The sequence below is a fragment of the Rutilus rutilus genome (genome assembly GCF_951802725.1).
Source record: "Rutilus rutilus genome assembly, chromosome: 6".
Lineage (NCBI taxonomy): Eukaryota > Metazoa > Chordata > Actinopteri > Cypriniformes > Leuciscidae > Rutilus > Rutilus rutilus.
The window spans coordinates 25,584,297-25,610,440 of record NC_140214.1 but is presented as its reverse complement, the minus strand read 5'-3'; the positions used below and the strand labels follow the sequence as shown (position 1 = coordinate 25,610,440).

Below are 26,144 nucleotides of genomic sequence, written 5' to 3'. Positions count from 1 at the left end.
CAGGAGACCAAGGCACCTGTTTAGAGAACACTGTCAATAAAAAAATCAAAGGCAACTTGTAATATTTTTCATGAATTTAGAGTATTTGATTAATGATTGATTCATATGTACACCTCGTTATTTGTGAATAAATTTGCATGTTCTTATAACAAATCAAAGCTATGCAGTTATTAGCATTTATGAGCCATGTGTTCCCTGAGCAACTTCAGAATGATTTGTTATGAGCAAAATAAGGTCTGTTGTTAATATTACTGGAAAAGACTAACATTAGAGACACAAGTTACAATCATGCCTCAAACATGAATTTAGAAGCTGCAGTGTTTTTTTTCTAACAAGCTGCTTAAACTTGTTAATAATTTGCCATGACTGAACAGCTTTATAAGCCAAGAAAGCAATTGCAATTTTAAAATGATAAAAAAACACCACTGAGAAACCATAATTATCACAATATCAGAGGCAATATGATAGCAAAATGTTTATTATGATAACAAAATGTCTATTTACAGCACACACCCCTGTTAGGAGGTGCACTATTTTTTTTTTTTGTCATTCTGATTTTAAGTCATTAAATAATCAACTCAAATGTCATTAAAAATAAAAGGTTTTACTTACATACTTTTAACATTTTAAAACTCAGACAAAAGAGATCTGGTAGGATACAAATATGCAAAGAAGATGAAAACAAAAGGTGCCAGCAAAGTTCCAAAGAGAAATATCAACAATTGTTATTTATCCCTTTTGTAAAATGGTGCATATAAAATCCATAGATCTAAATACACAAAATTCATTTTAAAATCATAGAACTTAAACATCTCCCCAGGAAATAAAGGTAGGCTAATACAAAAATAAAACCAATGTCCACAATCTATCTGAAAAGACAATTCAAGCAACATCTTATTAGAAAGGCAATTGTGTTTAAGTTTGCGCCCCCTGCCTGACCACATTTAGTCTAATATGTACACACAATAAACCACAGATATTACATTTGCTTGAATCAGTGTGCTTCCTGGCTGGGTGAACATAATGGGCTGGTTTTAAGACCTGCTTTAGTGCTTCCGTCAAATCTTTAGCTTAGTACAGGGCTTATTTTGAACCCCTGAAACTAGCTCCAAGGGTTCAGTCAGATAGTTTTACTGCTTTCTGAGTTACACCGAAAGAAGATAACATTATCTAGCCTCCCATGCTGGACTGCACAACGATGTAATATAGAAAAAAAACTTAAATATCAGTACAGATGGTGTATTGCGGCAATTTTGCCACATTCTATTCCTTCCTTGTGCATAATGTCCCGCCTACAAAACTAATTATTGCACTTTGAATATTAAAATCCAGCATCAGAAAGTAACCAGTGAACATGATAAAAGCTTGAAGATCTGAAATTGGGTCAAAATACAACAGGGAAAAGAAAGAAAGAAAAAAAGCTGAGGTAAATGTAAAACCCCTTTCATGATTCTATGATCATTTTGGTGCAGTTAATCAATACCAATAAAATGTTTTCCACCACTTCCTCCACTCAAAACATGCCAACTAAAACAAATACAAAACTAATTTGGTGCCAGCGACAAATAAAATTGTCTCACCATGAATACTGACAACTGCATCTTGTTTTTGCTATGAAATGTCTGGTTTCATATCGCTCTTTCTCCTCTAACTGTGATCGAGAGAGACGGAGAGTGTGTGTAAATGTTTTCAGTCTGTCACTTTAGCAGCTTCGAAGTTGACTGCCAGTTTCCTGTGTTTCCGCTTGGAGGCCGAGCCAGGCGTGTGAGGATTGGCGTTCTGCCTGGGCGTCTTGGGTGTGGGCTTATCTGCAGGCTCATGGGTGCTGATGGGTGGGGGGGTCTTGGGGGCAGATGAGGTCACTGAGGCAGAAGCAGCCGGTCCACCGCCCGGGGTCTGACCAGCATAGGCTGAGCTGCCTGACACTTGCTTTGCCTCTTGGTTCTTGGTTCTGCCTGAAACTCGCTTCTTGGTCACCTAAAGACACAATGGCAAGTTATAGCTAAAGTGGTATATGAGGGTAAAAGGGGTCAATGACAAATAAGTGTGTCCATGATACTCTTTGTATTCATGTTAGTTTTATTTATATATTTATATATACATTTTTATTTTAAATGTTATTTTTGTTAAGTTGAATGATGTGTGATATGTGCTCCTTTGTTTTTCCATATGCATGTATGAGGACTCTACTGCAAACAAAATCTACCTCCGGGTACAAATAAAGTAACTTGAACTTGAACTTGATCTTGATACGATTATAAAAAACGGTTTAAGGTAAATGGGAACTTTTAACAAATATTAGGAATTATTCGTTCAGAAATATAAATTTAATTGTTTGGGTTGTTTCACCACATGACATTTTATAACCTGAACCCAGACTAAAAAGAGATCAAACAACTTCATATGTGTCAAGGTAAAGCCTCTGAAAATATCAAGGTTTTACGTGTTTTTTTTTTTCTTTGCATGCTGGTTGCACCACATGATTTTTGGTCGAACCACATGACTTTCATTTGATGGACAAGAGATGGTGTGCAGGTAGAAATTATTCTGTCAGAATACAGATTTGAACAGTATTTCCTAATCAACTGAAACGGATTAGCTCTGAGGTGGATTACATAATAATAATAATAAAAACAAGAAGAAAGAAATATATTACTATTATAATACAACTGCAAAGTAAAATACTACAGGTAATAAAGGTAACTACATGGGTTAAGGTCAGGTTTAGGGGTAGGTTCAAGGCTAGTACCTAGTTATTGTAACAACTATAATAAGTACATAGGAAGTACATGGGGAACAGGACTGTAAAATAAAGTGCAACCTAATTATTTTAGAGTAGTAAAATTACAATATTTTTGACTTAATTTCTTCACTTGCAAGAGTTAAACCCTCAAGCTTTTATTTTGTCAGAAAACTGCAGAGAACTTTAAGGGTCTGTGACAACAGGCTTACAAACACAGTGTGCAACAAACTGTATAAATCATTTAATTAAAATGAATTAAACTGCAATGCGAGTCAACTTGATGACAGAGAGAAGAGAAAGCGCAGCTTTTATTAATGTTCAAATATTCAGAATCAAGATGTATGAAAAAAATCTCTTGTTTTTGACAACGCTATTAAGAAGACCTCACCTGAAGGGGAACAAACTGGTTGTGGGATCCACTGGCTGCTGATGGCACAGGGGCCCGTGCTCCAGGAAAAGTACCTCCATAGAACGGCTGCCCTTGGTGAGGAAACTGCATTCCCCAATGAAGAGGTCCAAACCCTTGTGGGGGGATCAGAAGACTACCTGTGTAAATAATACATCAGAACAAGTGTAAATGCAAGGACATCTGCATTAAAAGAACAGGATTTAGCAGAAAACCAACAATGCAATGACTCAGACCTGCTGGCTGACCAAACATGGAGGGATGAGGCCCGAGAGGCCTCATCTGCTGGACTCCAGGGAATATGGGAGGAGGCAGTGGGAATGAACCCAACGAGTTCTGCAAAGACCGACAAGCGCTTAAAATGAATACTGTATTCCATGAGGCACCTGCTCATGAAGCATATACTTGATCACACCATAAGAAAAGACATGTAGTACTATCATATATTGAATTCTTAAATGTTTTGATGAGCTAATTTGATGAGACAATTGACAGTGACATTTACCAATCGTTGAAGGGCAAAGAGAGCAGCTTTCTCTTTGGCTTCAGTTTCATACTGACACTGTGGACCGTGAACCAGCAGACCATTAGACAGCTTCACCTGACACACTGTCAGACTCTAAGAACAAGAAAAAGAGCAAACGAGATGGGAGGTTCACTAACTTGAATCGCATCAAATTTTTGCACTGAACATTCATCTTTGTGTAAACAGGCCTTCAGACTGATGTTTTCTGAAGTTCTCCAGTGGGTATAAATACAAATAATATAAGCAATTATTAGTGAATCAGACCCCATTGTTTTATGTCAATTATGAAAATATATGGCTTAGGTATTTTTTATTATAATTTCTCCAAATTTATGGTTAGTTATTGTAAAGATCTATCTAAATTAAAAATATAACTGAATTATGATTGGCTTTCTTTTTTTTGCAGATCTATTTTAATGTTCTTTTGTTTCTTAATCCGTAAACAGCACACTTATTATAATTTAATCTATATTGCAAATTTCTCTAAATCTTTCTCATTCTTTCTCTATTTGAGTTTAACCTCATTTCATGAATCCCTGTGCTACTTGAAGACACAATCCTTAAGACTAGACAGATGTGGGTGAAGTTTGTGAGATGGACTAACCTGTCTGTTGCGGAGGAAGGCAAACTCTGGCGGTCCCATCCCAAGCCCCATGCATGCACGCCCGAGCTCAGTGGCCATGCTGGGCAGGAGGGGCGGCTGTCCAGCCGGAGGAGGAGGAAGAGGAGCCGCAGTCAGAGCTGGGGCGTCAGCCTGAGGAGTGTTTATCCGAGCAGCTAAGGGACAGAGAATGCCCGCAATTATTCCCTGTGCATATCTCAAAGTATAAGAATTAAGCATCTAGTTACTGAATTACAGTTCCACAGCCCAAAATCTTAGAGATTGATTCTCGTTCTGATTGGACACATGCAGTACCTAGTTTTTTGCTGGAGCGTCTCTTGCTCTGCAGTTGGCTGTTGGGGTTTGCTGAATTCTGGCCATCAGAAGTGGCATCAGGGGCAGAGCTGGTTCCAGAGCTGTCAATTTTCAACATTTCTTTCAATACCAGAGTTCCCTTCTGCTCAAAGAAAAGAAAAAACATTTTAAAACATTAAATAAACTTTTTTGCAGAAGAATTCCCCAAAATAGTGATGTGAGAAACATGGACTGCGCACCATGGCAAAAGACTGTGGTGAAAGAGGCTCTCCTGATTGGTTCTTGGGCTCTTTAGGCAGATGGTGCTGGGTGGGCTCAGGATCCTTTGAGACCTTTAGATTGGCTAAAAGCTCCTCAAACTCAGTAGGTGCCTGTAAACAAATAAATTAATTACATTTATCATAGCTAATGAAATACACAGAAACGTAAATGCTTCATATTCGTTTCACAGTCTGCAATATTAGGCCGGCATGGCACAACTGATATGCAGGATAATCACTGTTGCATGACTCATAGTGTGAGAGAGGAATATGTATTTATTTTAGATGGTCGTGGCAGTAATCGTCAGTCAAGCAGTTGGTTTAATTTAGATCCGAGTTGAATGGGCAGTCAAGAACGGATAATGGAGTTGGGTCTTGGTGGCTTTTTGATTTACAATATATTTCAGATTTTTCAATCCAGTATACAAGGTCATTAAAGTAATAGTTCACCCGGGCCAAAAGTGGAAATTCTTTCACTATTTATTCACCCTCATGTCCCAAATCTGTACTAATTTTTCTTCTGCAAAACACGGAAGATGATATTTTGAAGAATGTTGGACCCCATTGACTTCCATTGAATGGACAGAAAAAACACTGTCATATACTCATCCTCAGGCCTGTATGACTATTTTGACTAAACTATCTATCCCTTCAACATTCCACTCAGAAACCACAAATGACGGTACCTTATTTGAAGGGCCCTGTACGAGAGCTGTATTCAGATCCTCATTTCTCTTCAGGAGTCTAATACTGCCACCTGAGGCCTGCAAAATTAATACACTTATTTAGACTTACACTTCATTTAGAAAGAAAAACTGACATCAGAATAAAATATACTGTATAAAGGTGAACTGTAAAAGACTATATTGTGTAACTAGTGACAGTGACCAGATGATGGTGCTTGACAGCTGAATTATACAGCGTGTTGTGTATGAAATATGCAAACATACAAGTTTGTTGGACGGGTCGCTGCCTTGGCTCTGTTTATTTTGTCCCTCTAGCTGGTGCTGATGTGGCACTGGTCCACAGCTTTTCCCATCCTGTCACAAATAACACCAGGTAAACGTCATGCATCATATATAACAAACAACAGGGGCTTTCACACCGGGTAGTTATAGGAACTTAGTCATAGGAACTAGCCACCAGTGTGGTTCCCCGAGAACTGAATGTTCCCCAAGGGCCATTTTCCTGGTTGCATTCACACCATCAGTAGGAACTCTGAAGTGACGTAAGCCGCGATTGTTGTTGTGACTTTTATTTTGCCGCTTAGAACGCCAGAGCCTGAGCACACAGTGCTCCTATTCTCCATTCATTTATGATCTGTTTAACAGTCTTATACGTTATTAGATACTGTTATACAAAGAAAGAAGAGAGTATATGAAAAAGTATTAGCGTTTGCCGTGTGGTTGATGCCCAATGTCGCTAGCTGAGCAGAAATTCACAATCGTGTTTCGGTTGGTCCTGTGGTGGATTTTTAATAGATAAAATAGTAAACTGTATATCAAACTAACCATGTCTCTAACATCTAACCTTACTTTCATTTTCAGGCCTAACATGATAACACTTTGAAACAATGTACTAAAACGCTCTGTCCTGTGTTTTTGGATGTTGTATTTTTGCCATACCCCTTTGACTTTGGTTGTGTGAGTGTAAAAATAACAAATATAGGAATTGAAACTAGACAGATGACTAAATTTGAACCTTGTGATTAACAATGAAGTAATCATTAAAATAAAGTTTGCTTTACCTGGTAACAGAAGGGTTTGTCTATGAAAACCAATCAAATTGTGGGGAAATTATGTAATGCAGCATGACATTTTTGCCATACCTCCTTATTCTATAAAAACGGTTGTATTCTTTTAGCTGGTGGGATTCTCAATGGAATTTGTCTGAGATCCTCCGGGCTTGCTTCTTCTTGGGGGAGATTCTCTGAGAACTGCTCGAGAGATCCTCCGGCCGTGATTAAAGCATTTAAAGGACATTTGCTAAGGTCTAAGGTCGATTATTCCTGCGCAGGAAGTAAGCTAGTTAGGGAAGCAAGTTAGTTAGGTAGACTATATATTAAGCTTCGATTGGAGATGTTAGGGATTGTCGATTGGAGACGGCCCAGGGGGATCGTCGATTGGAGAGGTTAGGGTTCGCGTCGATTGAAGACGTCCCCGGTAGACTTAGGTCAGATGAGATAGGACTTAGGTTTAGGGAAAAATCTACGACAGTCCCCTCAGCGTAAAGGTTGAGAGGTCCATCTATCACTGTTTTCCATGTTCGTAGAGTCAGTTTGTGGAGTAAATGGGCTATAATCTGTATAGTAAATGGGCTATAATCTGTATAATCTCTAAATCTTAATTTATTTTAAAGGCAGGTGCTGGTGTTTTGCATGCGTTCGGCCATTCAGTGCACACTTATTTCACTGGTAGTTCCTATTGTGCTGGGTTAGACCCTTATCTGAAGTAGGAGCTAATTTAGTCCTCCCAAAAGGCGGGTTACTGTTACTAAAATCGTTCCCAGTTCCTGCGGTGCGAACATGCCAAAAAGAGAAAACTTCCATCATTAGTTCTAGGAACTATGAAAAGGTTCCTCTGGTGCGAACAAGTTTATGTTTTTCTGTATTCTATTTTATTTCTGTTAATTTATTTGAAGTAACGTAAATGTTTTTTAGTTTTAGTTAACGATAACACTGATCACAAACATGCACACAGAGTAAGAGAGAGAGTACTTACATTATTTTGCCAGTGAGCTGGTGGTTTCTGGGGCATTCCTGAACTCTGAAGAGACTGCCATACATTACTGAACTCCTTCTCATTACCAGATCCCTACAGGAACACACAAGCAACGATGTTATAATGCATTACGGACAATCCCCAGAGCAGAAAGCCCTTTTAACCTCACACCCTTCATACCTTGTGTTGGTTTTTCTGGTTTAGGCCTTTGTGAGGAGAGTTTCTGTTGCCCTGAGAGTCAGTCCTGAGATTGAAACTTTGTCGGCCATTCTGCTGCTGTCGATAGGAAATTCAACAGTCAGACTGTCCTCACTTGAACAACATACTTCTCTTTGCATTATTGAAGAGGAACCTGTTGGCACTGCACAGATTTTTACTTCTACTTTCTAATGACTTTAATATAATTACACCTTAATATTAAAACCTAGAGGAGTTAAAACCATGCTTCAGAGATATTGGACTCGGGCACAAGGAGCATAAAGTAAGATCTTCACCCATTAAAAATCTATTAGTTAGTCTGGAGTGGCCTATTCGCTAGCAGAGATTCAACGAGGGCCTGCTTATGAGAGATAGATGTTTGGCCAGTACCTGCGTAGGTATAAACGGTGAGCGTGGCGAGTGATTAAGGCCGCCCAGCTGACTCTTGTGTGTGACATGAGATGAGGACGAGGGCTGGGGTTTGACGATGGCCGTGAGTTTGTGTGAGCCCTGCTCCTTCCTGTTGCCATGACTCAGGTTGATTAAGGCACTGGGGGGCAGTCGATAGCCACGTCCAGGAGAACACCTACACACAGAGCACACACATTCAGTATTTAGATGTACAAAGACAGAGCTCATATTACTATAAATGGGAGAAAGTGCAACACGCAATACTGCGGAATAAAAGAGCCAATCGGTAGTCATTGTGTCACTGCAGCTGCCTTTCTGAGATGCGTGCTTATGAATGCATTTGCGTATTGGCTGGTTCAGCCTGAAAAATGCATTTTTTTGTCATCATTTGAGCATTTAGAAACAAAATTTAGAAACAAGTTGCTGTCAGATTTCTTTGCCGATTTCAAATGTGAAATTTATTCAGCTTTGGAGAATTTGATGTTTCTCCATTCAAAAAGCTGTACTTGCATGACTGAAATAGCTGCCCGAGAGTCGTTTCAAAGATGGTCGCCGAGTGAAATTACTTGCCTTTGGCTCCGTTTACATCTGGTATTAAAATGCGTTTTGGTCAATCAGATCAGAAGTAGACGAGGAAGACACATTCCTGTTTACACCTGGTGTTTTAATCTGTCTCTTTTGTCCACTTTCAACCACTTCTGTCCTGATTTCTTCGAGGAGAGGGTCTATGGGTGGGTACATGTATGGATTTTTTCAGATCTTTCGATCTAATGGACAAAATAAGCTTGCGTAATTTACATATGAACGTCCCCGTAGACAACCGAAAAACACAGAGGAGCAGCTTTTGTTTCATTTGACAGCCACCAGACCACATCGAATGCTGTGAGGGCATGGTGAGAGAACATTTTGCTTGGCAAGTTTTCCAACCAAAAAGCCAACAAAGTTAATATCCTGTCTGGCCAGTGTTGGAGATTTTCCTTTGCCTCATGTAAAAGTCTGTATTGCTGTGTCTCAGACAGAAACCAGGTTAAATCAGGTTAAACCAGGTTAAATCAGGTCAAAACCAGGTTAAATCAGGTCAAACCAGGTTAAATCAGGTCAAACCAGGTTAAATCAGGTCAAAGGGTCTGTGAGGATGGAAAAGTACCTAACAAGCTCAGAGAGAAGATGTGTATAGGTGGTTGATAAGATGGTACTAAAAACATGTTAATTAAAAATGATGGATGGCACTAGAACACTGCAGGTGCAGAGAGTCATGTTACCTGAGATATTTTTTAAAATGGGTGTGGCCAAAGATTTTCTCACCAATAAAAAGATGTCTCCAGGAAAAATGATTCTAACGGTAACGAGATCTCGAGGCGGAGCAAAAAAAGAAAAAGATAGCTGATTGGCTACCTAGTGATAAGAAAAAGGTATAAAACCTGAAGCCTGACCATTGCAAGTCAGATGCCCAGATGGCCAGTTGGCATCTCACTTTGTTGCTTGTCAATAAAGTTAATTCTTCTGAGACCTGGAGCTTCGACTCTTGAGAGATTTCTTTGAGACCCGATTTGAGGACTTTGAATTTGCTACAACACTAGCGCGCTTCCCATAATGTTTACACATTAGGTCAGTAGGCGGAGAGTAGGCATTCGATCACATGAGCGTTTACACTACGAAAGCAATCCGGTCTAATGCGGTTTCGGCTACCTCTGGAAGTGGTTAAAAGTGGTTAATTTCAAAATGTTTTACACCCAGTTTACACCTGTATTTAGCGTCGTCCACTTGTGATCTGAGCGACCAAAACGCCCATTTATACCAGGTGTCTATGATTCAGTACAATCACTTTCCTACAGTACCGTTTTCAGCAGCCATTACTCTAGTCTCCAGCAGTTTAATAGCTGCTTATTATGTTTTGTGGAAACCGTGATACGTTTTTCAGAAGTCTTTGATGATAGAGCATTTAAAACAAAAGCATTTATTTAACTTTACTGTTACTTTTGAACAAATTAATGTGGCAACCCTGAATAAAAACACTTTTTTACTAACCCAAAACTTTTGAGCAGTAGACAATAGCCGCTTTCCGACCAAGTAGTTACAGGAACTTAGTTCTAGGAACTGTCCACTTCTAAACAGTTCTATGAACTACTCTCCCCCAAACTCAGTTTTGCTGTTTGCGTTCGCACTGGCCAAGTGGCCATAGGAACTGGTAGGAGGGGTAAGGGCGTGACGCAAGCACGGTGACTTTTATTTTGACGGCGCGACGGACCTTTATTTTGGCAGCGCTGAGAACGCCAGAGCAAACAATGCTCGCATTCTCTGTGTTTATTAGTTAGCGATCTGTCTAACAGTACTGATTAATATGTTATTAGATAGAACTGTTATAGAAAGTAGACAGTATATTAAAAAAAGGTTATTAGCCTATGCCGTGTGGTTGATGTCCAGTGTTGCTAGCTGGGCAGATAAACATTTAATCATGTTTGGCTTGGTCCCCTCAAAGTTGCGTTGGATTTTCTCTTCAGCATAAAGGTTTGGAGGCCCATCTATCACTGTTTTCCATGTTTGTATAGTTAGTTTCTGGAGTAAATATAAAGGCTATAATCTGTGTGTTTACATTCTAGCTGTTTTAAAAATGGCGGGTGCTGGTGTTCCGCGTGCGTTCGGTCAATCAGTGTACACTAACGTCACGGGTAGTTCCTATAGTGCTGGTTTAGACCCTACTCTGAAGTAGGACCTAAATTAGTTCCTCCAAATGGAGTTCCTAGAACTAAAATCGTTCCTAGTTCCTGCGGTGCGAACACGCCGACATCCGGGTACTTTAGCCAATAGTTCTAGGAACTGTGAAAAGGTTCCTCCGGTCGGAAAGCGGCTTATGTGTATGCATTATATAAAGAATATTTCCAAATTTGCATTGTCCATTCAGAGCTTCTGTACCTGACAGTGAGTCCTCCAGCAAACTCCTCATCAAACAGCACTTCATATAGAACTTCAGCCTCGCGTTCAGCTGATGGACCAGGAAAAAGAAAGAATGAAGAACAAAAACCAAATGCAGAAGGATGCCAGAAAGTTTGTGTTGGCTTTTACCTCCTTTGATACCAATGACAGTTCCCCGAAGGCCGAGTGGAACAGAGAAGCTCTCTCTCACATTGACCACACGGTCAAACAGATGATACTCTGCATCAGGATCTGGAATAACACCGAACTGCTGCTCCAGAGGCTGTACACACACACACACACACTTACTTGTATATTATCTAAATGTGGACATTCCATAGAGGTCTATTGTTTTTATATACAGCTAGTTATACATACTATGATTACCTAATCCTAATCCACACCTAAAAAAAAAAAGTTCAGTTTTCTGTTTTTTTTCTACAAACAAGTCTTCAAAAGGAAGTTTTGGGAGGTTTTGTCAGGTTTACCTCACTTCTGGGTAAATTTTGTCCCCAAAATATGGTTAAATAGGTACACACAAAATACACACACATACATATATTACCTTATTCACTATAAGCTATTTTAGGCACAAACTGCTATATTGTTGCAGTTCATGCTAATAATAATATACTTCAATGTTTGATTTTAATGAAATTTGTGTCATATACATAACATTGATGCCACATACGTCATACATGTATACAGCCATCATGCACGTGTCACATTTATCAAACATGTATACAGTGACACACATACCCTAAAAAGCAGATGGGGCTTCACGGTGACCCGCACTTTCTTGTTCATCTTCTTTGCCTGTCACCCAGAGAAATCAACACAACAACATGAGAACAGGAACAACAACAGTGATTGTTGAGGTTCTAGAGGTCTGTATGTGATCCTCACCTTCGTTTTCTCCAGCTCCTCCTCAATCTTCTCCACAATGCCACCGTCCAGGATCTGCAGATCACATGACGCACGGGAGGTGGAGCTGACCGGATGGGTTTTCAACCAGCCCTGGATCTCCTGGATCTTCTCAGCCCTTTTCATTCAAAGAATCACAAATGATAAACAGTCACCACCAAGTCCGGCATTCTGAAAATGTAAGTACTACTGCTTGTCTAAAACAGATTAAAACCCCACCCATTCTCATCCGCTCCAGACCAGATGTCATCTTCGTAAAAGACGTCATCGTGACTGTTTCGTGCTATGAAGTCAAACACCTCTGAAAATCTGAGAGACAAAGACAAGAAATTGTATTCAAACAGATGCAACCACAGGCACACACACACATGGCCTCAAATACGCATACACACCTCTCTAAGTATTCAGCCAAGAGATCTTCTACAGCAGCAGAGTACAGCCACTCCTTCTCTGTCCTCTTGGTATAGCCAGGAACTTCCTCGTTCTTCTTGTTGAACTTGAGATTAAGGCCCACATTGACTTTCTGCTCTCCATGAGGACTGAAAAGTGCAAAATTCATTCAAAAGCCATTCATTTTTAGACTAAATTGTATTATATTGTTAATTAAATAATGAAAATACAATTCTGTGGATGGATATTAAAATTGTGATCGATAACCAATAAAATGACAGATTTTGTAATTGTATGCTATTGTCGAAATAAATAATAAAACACTAAAAACCAAAATCCTTTTAAATGCTGCAACTCAATATAGACACCATACATTGATATATTATAGAGTGTGAAAAATGTATATTCATTTTGAGATCTGCTAAAGATTACATTTAACAGCGTTATTAAATCAGTGGTCATCTATGTAATAATAAGGGAAATGAGCTGCACAAATTAAATGTCAAAAATGTTGTGTGTGTGTGCGTGTGCATGTATCTAATGGATAACTAATCCCAGATGCTTTGATTAACTAAAATTGCTTGACAAATAACGCAGATATTAAATGTAAACCTAGGATCTATAATTGGTTAAAGATTTGGATACTTTTGCAAAGCCCTGTATTATGAAATAAATAACATATAAACTACCAAGTATGCACTGTTTTTCAAAACCTGAATTCCACTGACTTTTTTTTGGATCCTCGTCCGATGAAGATGCTACCGGAGAACCTTGAGACGAGGTAGCTGGTGATACCAAGGCGAGAGGCGAGCACATACCCGGGACAGTACTTCACCGAGTATTTCTGAATGAAAACAAAAGACTATTGGTAAAATCTGAAAATAAAAGCAGTACGAAGACCTAGACCAAAGGTACAGTGTTAAATATATAAATAAACTAAAGAACAACACGATTCAGTCAGAGAGTAGAGTGGAGAGTGGGGAAGCTTTACAGACTCAAGACTTACATGCTGGTTCTGTATTAAGGCATCCAGTTGAGGTTCACATGGTACAGAAAAGACCACTCTGACTCGTCCCTCACTGATGACATCACTAGAATCTTGCACCTAAGCAAACAAAACATCCTTCATTACTGGCATTTAACTACTGGAGATAGTCTGGACTGGAGAGCACAAAAGGAACTGTACTTACATCTCCCATTGCACCGTAATATGGATTTCCAACCATAAAGACAGCGGTTCCAAGGGGAAACAGCTCCTCCAGTGTTTTGAAGCGCGCCAATGACGAATCAAAGGTTTTGATATCCTAGAGTGCAAAAAAACCCATCAAGACAGATACTATCAGAGGCCATTAGAGATCACAAAGGCTGCATTTATTTGATCAAATTTACAGTAAAATTGTGAAATGTTATTATAATTAAAAATACCTGTTTTCAATTGTAATATTTGTAAAAATTTAATTTAATTCTGTCATGGCAAAGCTGAATAATTGGGAATTTTTATATATTTCGCAATATTACCGTTTGTACAAATTTTTTTATTATTTTTTTTTAATCAAATGAATTCTATTTAACTATTGGTGAATTGGTGAGTATAAGAATTAATAAAAAACAAAAAATCTTAATTACTCCAAACTTTTGACTAGTGTATATACTGTATATTTTTGGGCTGGTGTGAATATTTACCTTCACAATGGTCTGGTATGGAAAGGGCAGGACCTGTTTTGCAAACTGCTTCTCCAGATGGACCGTTCCGTTCTGACCAATGACATACTTCCTGCCTGTCAGCAGCTGGACGTAAACCACCACCTCAGTCTCTTTGATCATAATGCCTTTACGTCTGCCGAAGCTGTAAACCAGACACAGAGATATTTTACAGATGGACACCACATTCACGCTCAACCTGACAGAATTCAAAAAATGCTAATGTTTCTAAGACTCTGAACATGCAAAGCTAATATTGTTACTGAAAAATATTAGTTTATACAGTATAGTTATCAGAGACAGACTTTTGCCTATTATATGGATATTTTTGTATGGATATCTAGTTTACTTACTACTAAGAGTCTCAAACTAAAATCTGTGCATCTTTCAAATATCTAAATCAAATTAACTTGGGCAAATCCACTGATGAGTATAGAACTTCTCCAGTGCCATACTTTGTTTCTGGGTAGACTGATAAAAAGCTCACACCTGGAAGTCACATATCAGCCAGCTAATCTCTTACGATTTGGCAATTGCCATTTCTGTGTCCAGTATGTACATCATATGATCAATGAATGAATCAGTTTCATTACTTACGCAATATTCTTGTTAATAAACTCATTACAAATGAGAAATAATGAAAATAAAAGGGGCAGCATACTGCTCTGTGAGGCCTTGCACTTCTTTGACCCACTCCTTCTGCTCTTTATCAGTCAGATGGGTCACTTTAGTAGGCGGTACAGTGTTCTCCAGATACAACACCTGTGATCCTGAGGGTTCATCTAAAAAAAACCTGCAGACCAAGAGGGACGCACTCTTAACAGACTTGGAGAGTTTGAGTTAGCTTTATCTGACAGCATATAATCTTGAAATATCAACACAACAAACAAACAAACTTACTTTGTTTCTCCATCTGAAACAGCTACAACTCGAGCTTCCATCAAATGGGGCCAGTTCACAAACAAAGACTTTCCAAGAACCAGTGCTGAAACATCTTCCACCTGCAATAAAGAAAAACACACATATTACCACATTACCATAACCATGAAATAACAGAACTTTAAAGTGTAGTTCAGTGTCTGAGACAGTCCGACACAAGGCATCTGAGGGGAAAAACTGCCCACCTGCTCCATCTCCTGACAGGCCAAAATCTCCAGAATCATGTTCTCTCCTCTGCTGCTTTGTTGAAACACCAAAACTCCACTCTTCTTCTTATAAAACTGTGAGAAATACAGCAGGACATCTGCATTAATCCTGTGATGACATGACAATGATCCCCTTATTGGGATAATAAGTGCTGCAGACAGAGGGGTTGAGGGTTGTTTACTTTATGACGGATGTGCTGTAAGGTGGGGAAGCCGCAGAAGTAAAGCGCTCCTCTGTCAATCCTGCGCCCTACGTGATCCAGAGGTACACGCCAAGCATTCATCGGGATTGGTGTTTGCCTAAAACACAAACACAGTGGATGAGATTTCCAAAAGATAACAAATAAATATGTCAAGTGTCGACATTGTTAAGAGTGAATTGATGTGAAGCGGATGTCTTAACTGGAGTAAAATACTAGTAATGCATTTATTATTATTATTAATAATAATAATAATAATAATATTTATATTATTTTTATTACAATTATTAACAATGATAAAAAAAACTAATTAGGAATTATTTATTTATTTTGTTAATTGTACTGTGTAAAGTATAAATGTAAATACAAAAGTGTGAAACCAAATAAAATGAAGGCATGAGGTATTATTATTAACAAAATAAATAACTACAAATAATTAGAATTTATCTGTTAATTGTAAAGTTTAATGTATATACAGTACAATAATGTGACATATCAAAATGAACGCAATGATCATGACTGTTTTTATTATTATTATTATTATCAGTAATAATAAATAATAATTAGAATGTATCTGTTAATTGTAAAGTGTAAATGTAAATACAAGTGCAACACCATTTTAAAAAGAATGCATAATTTTATTATAAGTATTATTATCAACATCATCAAAAATAATCAATAGAATCTAACAAATAATAAATAGAAATAATCAGAATGTATCTATTAATTTGAAAATGTTCAAACGTAAATTAATTCAAAAGGGTGACATAATAATAAATAATGATAATTAAAATGTATGTTAATTATAAAGTATCAAGTGTAAAAAAGTGACATCACATTTAAATGCATAGCTTATTATTATTATTTACAAAATAAATAACTAGAATTGATCTGTTAATTGTAAAGTTAAAAGAGTAAATGTAAATACAATAGTGTGCCATACTAAAATGAATGCATCATTTATTACTATTATTATCAGTAATAATAAATAAATAAATAAATAATAATTAGAAATGATAAATAGAATATGGTAAAAATAAAGTGTCAAGTGTAAAGCACAAATACAAAAGCGTGTAACCTCGGCTTGCAGATTCAACATCAGAGTGGGCGACAGGACATACCTGACATGGCAGTGAACAATGTTGGGGAAGAGTTGTGGCAGAGAGGAGCTGTAGGCATAGTCCAGCTCTTTATCAAAGCAGTAGACGGCACACTCAGTATGTCTGTTCCTGGCTTTCTCCGATGGAGTCAGTTTATCAGTGTAGGGCTCCATAGCAGCTAATAAGCATTTCTGAACGCAAACACATGCATATCATGAAAGTGCACTTACAGCACAGATGTTATGGCAATATACACAGAGAATGCAGATGTTTAAAGCACCTCGTCGATAAACGGGATGAGCACCACGGCCTCCCACTCCTGCTGTTTGCCATTCAGGTCCGTTTTGAAGTCTTGTGGGTAATACTCAACAATGGGTGAGCTCAGTGATGTCATCAGATGCTGTGAAGGACATACTGTCAGTGAATGACGATAAGTTTCAAACAAACATGAATGTGACGAGGACGTGAAGTGTGTGTCACCTGGTAACCCTGTGGAAGAAGGTCTTTGCTGGCTGATGGCAGGACGGCCAAGAGCTGCTCAAATGGCATGAAGGGTTTGGCCAGATCAAAGGTCAACTTGAGACTAGAGATGTTTCTCACATCAGAAAGGAAGGGAGCGTAGTGGTACGGATAATACCTGTAGAGATACGAGAGGAGCACTAAGTTCCCTTTAAAGCCAACAGATCAAAATTGACCACTCTCTTTTTTTATGGAATATTGCAGTATTTATAATAAATGATTTATTCATGCACACTTTTTTTTACAATTCATGTGCCCTCCCTCATAATCTTTAATCAGAATAACTTTCTCTCCCTCGTGCAGCGTCATCTCTTCTCTTCTCTGATGATGTGTTTACTGGTGTGAGGGCGAGACAACCTGTCACTCACATTAAAGATCCACCAATAGCAAACCACAACCATCCAATCAATTCCCAATGGACAAAATCAAGCCCCCCCCCCTACATTTTTTCTTGTTCAGGAAGCCGTTTCATTGGGATATACATCACAACAGGAAATAATAGACTATCTGAATAGACTTTTCCGTTTCATGCCGACATGAATACATGTTCCCTAATACTTTTAAGTAGGACTGTATGATTAATCTAAAATTTAGATTCTAAATAAAATTGAAATCGCAATATGGCTTTGTGCGATTGTTAAATTGCAAAGGCTGTGAATTATTCAGCTCATTAGCTAATTATCCTTATAATGTCCTTATCACTATCGGGGTTTGCAGCGTCTCAGAACAGTTCAGTTTACAGTAAATTCTGCTCCACAAAAACTCATCTCTGAGTATGGGTCATTTATAACACTGGAAACACAACATGCACCCATCATCTTCCCAAACTTGTAATGAGAAGCACTTATCAAAAGAGAAGCTTTAAAGGGCTCCCTGCGGTTTTCTGTCAAAATAAAGGTTTGATGGTTTCACGTTTAAATATTAAGATAAGAATGAATAAATATTAGTATAGTAATTTTACAGTTGTAAAGTAAAATAAAATAATTATTATTATATTATTTCTCTTAAAGTTTTTATTTTACAGAAAATTATTAAAATATTGGTTTTAGTAATTTGTATATTTATTATTAAGTAATAGTAATTATAAAAAAGAATAATTATTATTGTTGCTGTAATTATTGATTATTTTTATTTTATAGCTATATATATATATATGTGTGTGTGTGTGTGTGTGTGTGTGTGTGTGTGTGTGTGTGTGTGTGTGTGTGTGTGTGTGTGTGTATATATATATATATAAACCTGGATTATTTTGATTTATTCCTTGTTTTTTTTTTTTTATTATCGCATTTTAAATCCCATTATTTATCAGGGGAAAAAATTGCTATTAAGATTTATTACCTAAATCGTGCAGCACTACTTTTAAGCACGACTCACTACATTTTTTCACTCTCTCTTAGCTCACCAGCTCCAAGACTGAACTCCATGGTAGTAGTAATGCAAGATCCACTGGATTCCCTCCACGTAACATTTAGCCTGATTGGCCAAAAACTCACTGCAAGATTAACACAGAGAAAATTAGACTTTTCAGAACCGTCCATTTTCAAATGCACAGAGAAATCATACATCTTCCATCCTATCCAAACTTAAAATGAATGGAGACTCACTCTGAGACGACTTCAACACCCATCTTGGTCATGTAGTAGGTGCGCTTATACTGTCGAAACTCTGTTTCAAACATGTCATCATCCTCACCATCCTCCTCTGTGCCTTCTAGTGCATTGTGGGAAATATTAAGCCTTATTTAGAAGCTCAATGCTTTAAAATGTGTTTAAATGTCTGCTTGCACGTCCTTTTACAGTACTGTACAGTACAGTACAGTACTGAGGAATATAAGGTAATTACTATGAGTTAAGGTTAGGTTCAAGTTTGGGTTCAGGATTAGTACCTAGGTTTTATAGTAAGTCCATACACAGGACTATAAAATAAAGCGCTAACCAGTGTCTAGACCAATTTTTAAGAGTAATGAATCTGGGGTGTGGGTTTGTGTACCTCTTCCTGGAGTGCTGTGAGATTCTCTGACTCCATCAAGAGCGGAAAGACAGAGAGAGTCATCTGAAGACTAAAAACAAAGGAAACACTCAGAAATGACACTGTTATTATTCTGACACTTATCCTCATCTTGTTCAAACCTGTATGACATTCTTTCTTGTGTGAAATTACAACACAGACGCGCTGCGCTAAAACACAACATGAAAAGACTCGAGGCCCAGAGAGAAGGAAATTAATAGTGGAATAAAGTCGTTATTTTTGTTGTTTTTTTGCGCACAAAAAGTATTCTCGTCGCTTGATAAACTTAAGATTGAGCCACTGTAGTCACTTGGACTATATAAACGATCTCTTTAATAACTTTTCTGGGCCAGCAAGTTTCATTCCTTTAGAAGCCTATGGAGAAGTGAGACTGCTCTCAGATTTAATCAAAAATATCTTAATTTGTGTTCCGAAGATGAACTAAGGTCTTACGGGGTTGGAACAACATGAGGGTGAGTAATTACTGACAGAATTTTCATTTTTGGGTGAACTAACCCTTTAACTTATGTTAGCAAATAGAACCTTACAGTAAAAGGTTAACAAATATTCATTTTCTTAAAAATGGTTATTAAGGAAGGATCAGCTAGAGAGCTACACAATAAACCCGAAAAGAGCAGTCAGCACTCATTCATTAAAGCCCCATTCATGAGGAGACAAAAGTGGTGAAAGCAGAAACAGCGGCATTTGACTCATGGGACAAATGCAGCAGAGCAGCACATTATTCTACTGCAAGGTTACTTTAAACACCATGGCAGTGTGTTTGGGTGTGCCATCCGTCAGGCTGCTGCATGCTGCTAATATTCACCTTTCTCTTCTTCAAGGCTTTGACATCAGCCTCCTCGGCTGCCAGCCCGGCTGCTTCGTTCAGGTATTTGTTCCCCACCTTACTTTCAAACCACTTCAGATCCACGAACACCTCACTGAAGTGCTCACGATCAAACTGAGAACAGAGAAGAGGATAATGACATGGAGTAAGAGCTGAAGAGGTGGATTTACAATCCCCTCCTCTTTTTTTTATATTTTCTTAAATCTGATGCATCTGGTCTGGTGTTAATGTGGCAGGCGATGTCTGTATTTGGCATCTGAGGGTCTGACCCACGTTAGTCACTTACAAATGTAGAACATAGTGTGTCAAAGATAATGTCCACATTAGCATAAAGAACAGAAGATGCTAGAATTATCTGAATTGCTAATCAATCAGAACCTGTAGAAATGAAGTCAACTGATTATCCATAATGCCTATAAGTAGTTCAAGGTTGGATCCTCTTACTCATTTCTACGGCCTTTGGAAGTGTGGAGAACTTTGTCTTCAGTAAACTCTCTCTTTTTGAAAAACTTTTTGAACTTCAACTTTTCAGCATATTAGTATCTTTATGAGGTCTAGTCGTGTTCCCTAACAGAGTGGAATATGTGTAGTACAGTGCAAGTATAGTGTAGTAAAACACAATACAACACAGTATGGTAGTGTGTAGCACAACATAGAGGGTGGGCAACACATAAAATATAAATTACTTTCAATGATATTTCATAAAACTGAAATGGCTGGTTTTTTTTGTATTTGTATTATTGTTGTTGTTGTTTATATATATATATATATATATATATATATATATATATATATATATATATATATATATATTGGCCACCGTGCGCTTTAAGATATCGGCATCAAACAAAAAACAATCGACCACTAGTTTAATGACTGTTTTGACAACTGATTGTTTAATGCAATAATATTATTTTCAAATTACATATAGATTTCTATAACTTCTTGATTTTATAATCATATTATAGTATGTTTCACAAATAAAGAAATTGTTTGAAAAAATATGAATAACGAGTAACATGTTCATGCAGGTTACAAATGCACACTTCAGAATATCTGACAGCTGGATTCAACTAAGTCTGCAAGGTTTGTGAAACTAGGCTAAATGTTTATTAGATTTTCAAAGATTTGTAAATTATATAAATGCACATTTGCTGAATGCTGACGGTAAATGGGAAAGTATTAATAGTGTTTGCCTTTCTGTTACTTATAATTTAAAAGCAAACGCCATGATACTCTTTCGTATACAGTTTCCTTTCTTTGTTTAACAGATCTTTCCAGTAAGACAAATCCGTTAAACAGAGACCATAACTAATGAAGACGGAGAATGTGAGGCAGAGCGTTGTGTTCTCAGGCGCTGCCGTTCTCAGAGCAATCAAAATAAAAGTCCCGCTATTAGAAGGACATAAAAGATCACGATCTCCGTGATTCCGTGATCTCGCACAGCCCTATTAGAGCATATTACAGCATATATATACACAGCACAATATAGTATCATATGGTATAGTAAGAATACTTGTCTTTTCTTGCACTGTGAAAATAATACTGGGTGTGCATTACTGATAATACATTGACACTTTTGTGGAAAAAATACCAAACACTCACCTCTGACAACTTCTCGAGGTACTTCTCAAAGTGGGTAAGGTTGAGATGACCGTTTTCATTCAGGTAGCCTGATGGAGACGACAATGATCAGCACTATTTTAGTATTACAGTACCATAACAAAGTCACATGCGCTGTGATTGGCTGGTGGACTGACTCACCCCCCAGACTGGGCAGCACGCTGATGTAAGTTCGATAGAGCAGCGGCAGAGCATCGTGATTGATGTGCAAGTGAGGAAGATGAGGGATGAAGTCATTCCCCACCAGGAAACCCATCAGAACCCAGTCGTCTATGATCCGCTCCAGGTCATACTCAAACGAGATCTTATTCTGATGGAAATACATGATAAATGATGACATGATTCAGCGTAATGCAGGTCATTTTCACAGGATATTACACTTGACAGCTTGCCAACTGAGGCAGTATGTTGTTTATGATGACTTGTCATAATCATTTAGCTTTGTTTTGGCATGATTTGTGCTCGTCACGCTAAAGGAGTTGTATATATATATATATATATATATATATTCTCACCCTGAGCTCTGAAAACTCATAGTCAATGTATTCCCTCATAAGGGAGAGATGGAGCAAGTGAAAAGTTGTCTCCTCAGGAGCTGTTATCCTACAGACCAGAAAAACACATTATGAAGGAACACAATAAACTTTCATCTTGACACAGTGAAAATAATGCCACACATACCTCTTTTGTGCCTTTTTGCCTCCGAAGCGCACCTCCTCTCTGAGGAGAGAAAAATGAGGCTCGTGGCTGGTCAAGCCAAGCATTATCTACAAAAAAAGAGAGCAAAAAAAAAAAGAAACAGCTTAAAATCAATACAAACAAAATCGTTACGATTATGGCTGAATTCTCTCTATTATACACAACTGTGCTCACCAGGTCAGCATCCAGACCATAAAGGCAGTGTCTTGTGTTCGGGTTATGACTCGGTTTGGAGCTCTCAGAGCGAATGAACTCCATGATCTTGTGCTCTCCTTCACCAGGGGTCTGTGATGAAACGGGAATCAGAAGAACTTCACAGAAACACACACGACACAAAGCTCTGGAGTCTTGTAACTCACCTCATGACCAGACAAATACACGTTCACTCCCTGCCATGATTTGTCTGTGGACAGTTTGTTGTGAACAAAATATTTAAGCTGTTCCTGTAGCCTGGCCATGAAATCCGTTCCTACAGTGGTCAAGCAAGAGAAACAGATCTCTCAGAACATTACAGATCAGGGCCCACCAGTGAACCTCCCATAACAAAACACCAGACCAACCAATCCATATTTCAAACCCAACACAACATAAAATTTAGATCTTAATCTTCTTGATTTGATCCCTTTAAGGTTCTTATGTATCATCCTGTACAATGATAGACAAATAATGCTATATAACATCACTAGCATGAGACACAATAGCATGAGAGCGATAAAGATATGTATAAGACAACAGCATGAGAGTGATAAAAATGCACACGAACCAGGAGTGATGCAGTTAGAGTCAAATCTGGCCTCTGTGGGCAAAACTTCACCCTTTTCCAAGGCCTTCTTGATTTTATCCTCGGCTTCTTTCGCTGACCTTTAAAACACAGACAAAAGTTATTACATTTTCATATTATTCTTTTCACACTGAGTCTGTGCTCAAGAAACATTTCTTATTATAATATAGCTTATAAACAACACTTATTTGAAATAGAAATCTTTTTTCAAATTATAAAGGTCTTTCAGAGCATGTGAGCGGAGCGGTAATATTCGCTCAGTCCACTCTGGGCCACTCACTTGACCCAAAATGCCCTTTGTGATATGCTGGTTCGAGAATCTGTGAAATAATCAGTAGGTCTAAGATAATGGAGTTCAAATATTGAACCTTATACACAAATGCACAGTTAACATCAAAGTTAAGAAAGAAGAAGATGAAATTGAATGGGAGCGTGGAGAAATAAGTAAAATAAGTTTGAAATACCAGTATACTGCTAGTGAACATCATAAAAAAAAAAATCTTCATTTGTGTTTTGAAGATAAACAAAAGTCTAGCGGGTTTTGAACGACATGAGGGTGATTAAATGATAATTTTCATTTTTGGGTGAACTATCCCTTTAAGAAAGCATCTGATCATGTCGATGTGGATTATGTTTGCACAAGCTCTGCAGTTTAACATCATGTAACTTATCTATAGGCCTTCTGTATTGAGACATGTATTCAAGAAATTCATTACAAGTGGAGCTTTCACTTGGGCGGAGAGCTATTGAGCGGAGAGCATTGGTATAGAGCGGAATTTTGAGCGAAGCTCACATGCTTTGCTTATGATCAATTTAATGCATCCTTGCTTTTTATTTATTTTCTTTTTTCTTTAAATCTTACTAATCCCAAACTTTATCTGCACTAGCAGTCAGTTAGTTGTACACTAGTATCAATCTATGTAAAAAGCAATGCAAAAAGAATTTGAATAAAAATGCTTTTATATAACCAGTCACTAAACCGTAAATAAAAATCGTAAAAGCAGCCTTCTATATTCAATATACAAATATGCTCTGTACGGGTCTTTTGCTGTACCTGAATCTTCTCCCACGCTGCTGGTTCATCTTGGCCCTGGGTGCGACTCCATCGACGGCCATGAAGAACACTTTCCTGGGCTTAATGATGCGAAAGAGCACCTCCAGGTAGTGAAATATGTCAGCGAATATTTTTTCTTCAGAAATACGGAAGTGTACATCCTCATCATTGGGGTGGGAACACTGGTGGATGATCCCATTCATATCTAAATAAAGGTTGTCAAACTCTGGGATCTGCGATGAGGGAGAGAACACGATTTGGCTGGTGTAAACTTGACAAAACATGACTAATGTCATGAACAATATAATGTAATTTCAGAAATAGCTTTAAGTAGATAGATAGATAGATAGATAGATAGATAGATAATAAATTCAATTGTTAATCTAAAACTAAAAACTGTTTTTCGATAAGTGAAATAAAATATAAATATTAGATGAAGAACCTAAGTTGAATTAAGTTAAACTTCTAAACTTACAAAAACTTAAGTAAAAATTAATTTGTTAAAGCTATAGCCTATATAAAATTACAAAATAAACATAAAAATTACAAAAGCACATAACAAAATTATTACAAATTAAATTATATCAAAAATGAAAACTAAAAATAAATGCTACATTTTGAAAATGAATACTAGTACAATAGCATATAAATAACAGATTTTATATATATATACTGTACACAGTCCAATAAGTCACAAGTCCCCAAATCCGCTATCATTTTATTAAGTTAGTCACATTAAATGCAAAATTATTAATGCATTAAATTACAAAACAATTGCTGTTAGTAACTAGCAGAATACAGGTTGTGATTCAAAACCTATTGAGCTGCCAAAAATAGGGAACAAATTTGGGTTTCAAAGGGGCGTTCCGAAAAAGGTCCAGAAATGTTGCAGACTGGGTAATGGTACTTGAATCACTTGCACCTGTAACTCCTCATCACAGCTAACGTTAGCTGAATGTTTAGCATTTGTAGCTCGTTCGAAAGCGCCTACGATCCTTAAATTGGTGTCTAGTTAGCCTAAACAGCACAGCTCATTAGATTTAAAGACACAACCATCATAGTGTACATCATAGATACAATGCCGATAAAACATAAAGATAAATTTTCCTCTACACATAACATATTTATGGTGGAGGGAAAAGTAAAACTAAGGTTTTTTGTGCCAGGTTTGATCTTCTGTTCACACAGCTGTGAATGGTCTAACGTTATGCGGCCTGTTATATTTAGCCAAACTAGCTCACCTGATGCTCCTTGACAACTTCACTCAGACACGGATACCGCTCCGATATCCATCGATAAAATTTAGGCACTCCCATCCTCCCGTGTAACTCTTCAAATAACAATAATGAAAAGAAAACCTATGCAGAAGCCAATGTACGCAGAATTTCATAGACGGATTTTGCTAGACGGTTTTGTTTCTGTATGAGCTGTTACTGTCCAGCCAATAAAAACGTCCGTGTGGAAACTCGCATGATGTAACATCTTGTAACACCGTTCCTATACTCATAAAACAATAGAGACATAATATTAGATTAGATAAACGTCATGTAACTAGCACAATATATGTCATCTGAAAATGTACAAGAACTTTAAAATTATACAGCAATAGATAACTCGTTTTAATAACTGTAAGAAAATAAACAAGAACTTTACGACCAGCACACCCTTCCGGTAGAAACTAAATCTACCACTAGGGCTGTGATGCAATGTGAGAAAAACAGAGGCCATTTGACCTATGCATTTGACACGACAACATTCCGTCTCTCTTGACCTATTTTTTTAGTCTATGCTCTTGACCAATGTTAAGTGTAGTTCACCAGTACATTCTGTAAATGAAACTAATCCTTTAGTGCTTACTGCGACAGTTATATGAAATAGAAGCATTAAAGACCCCTAATCATTAAAAACCTCTGCAAATCATTTAACGTACAGTTGATATTCCTTCTGAATGCCCTTTAGTATGATGGTTTCTATTGTTTGATCATAGTAAATCTACAGTATTATACTAACATATTAAGTTATGTTAAAGCCCTTATTGCCATTGTACTGCTGTGCGAAACA

The 26,144-nt window shown here is 37.6% G+C and overlaps 1 protein-coding gene across 2 annotated transcripts; it reads right to left on the bottom strand.

The window, feature by feature from the left end:
• Positions 1-462: 462 nt before the first annotated feature.
• Positions 463-25,544, bottom strand: xrn1 (5'-3' exoribonuclease 1). Of its 2 annotated transcripts, none has more exons than XM_084410232.1 (42): positions 25,325-25,544; positions 24,084-24,316; positions 23,012-23,109; positions 22,608-22,717; positions 22,423-22,533; positions 22,231-22,316; positions 22,065-22,152; positions 21,691-21,859; positions 21,532-21,599; positions 19,906-20,040; positions 19,062-19,131; positions 18,677-18,782; positions 18,475-18,564; positions 17,034-17,190; positions 16,834-16,953; positions 16,575-16,744; positions 15,436-15,553; positions 15,233-15,328; positions 15,009-15,109; positions 14,770-14,901; positions 14,091-14,253; positions 13,598-13,711; positions 13,414-13,512; positions 13,136-13,251; positions 12,410-12,556; positions 12,237-12,326; positions 12,000-12,135; positions 11,853-11,909; positions 11,244-11,376; positions 11,094-11,163; positions 8,160-8,355; positions 7,752-7,847; positions 7,572-7,664; positions 5,802-5,891; positions 5,538-5,615; positions 4,831-4,962; positions 4,592-4,733; positions 4,280-4,452; positions 3,655-3,768; positions 3,386-3,485; positions 3,132-3,289; positions 463-1,977 (listed from the first exon to the last, which is right to left on the bottom strand). In XM_084410232.1, the coding sequence occupies exons 1-42, from the start codon at positions 25,397-25,399 to the stop codon at positions 1,690-1,692; spliced, it is 5,118 nt and encodes a 1,705-aa protein (XP_084266358.1). In that variant the 5' UTR covers positions 25,400-25,544; the 3' UTR covers positions 463-1,689. The 2 variants fall into 2 exon arrangements, with proteins under 2 accessions (XP_084266358.1, XP_084266359.1); XM_084410233.1 differs by having other exon boundaries at positions 7,752-7,844; positions 25,325-25,537.
• Between the last annotated feature and the right edge of the window lie 600 nt (positions 25,545-26,144).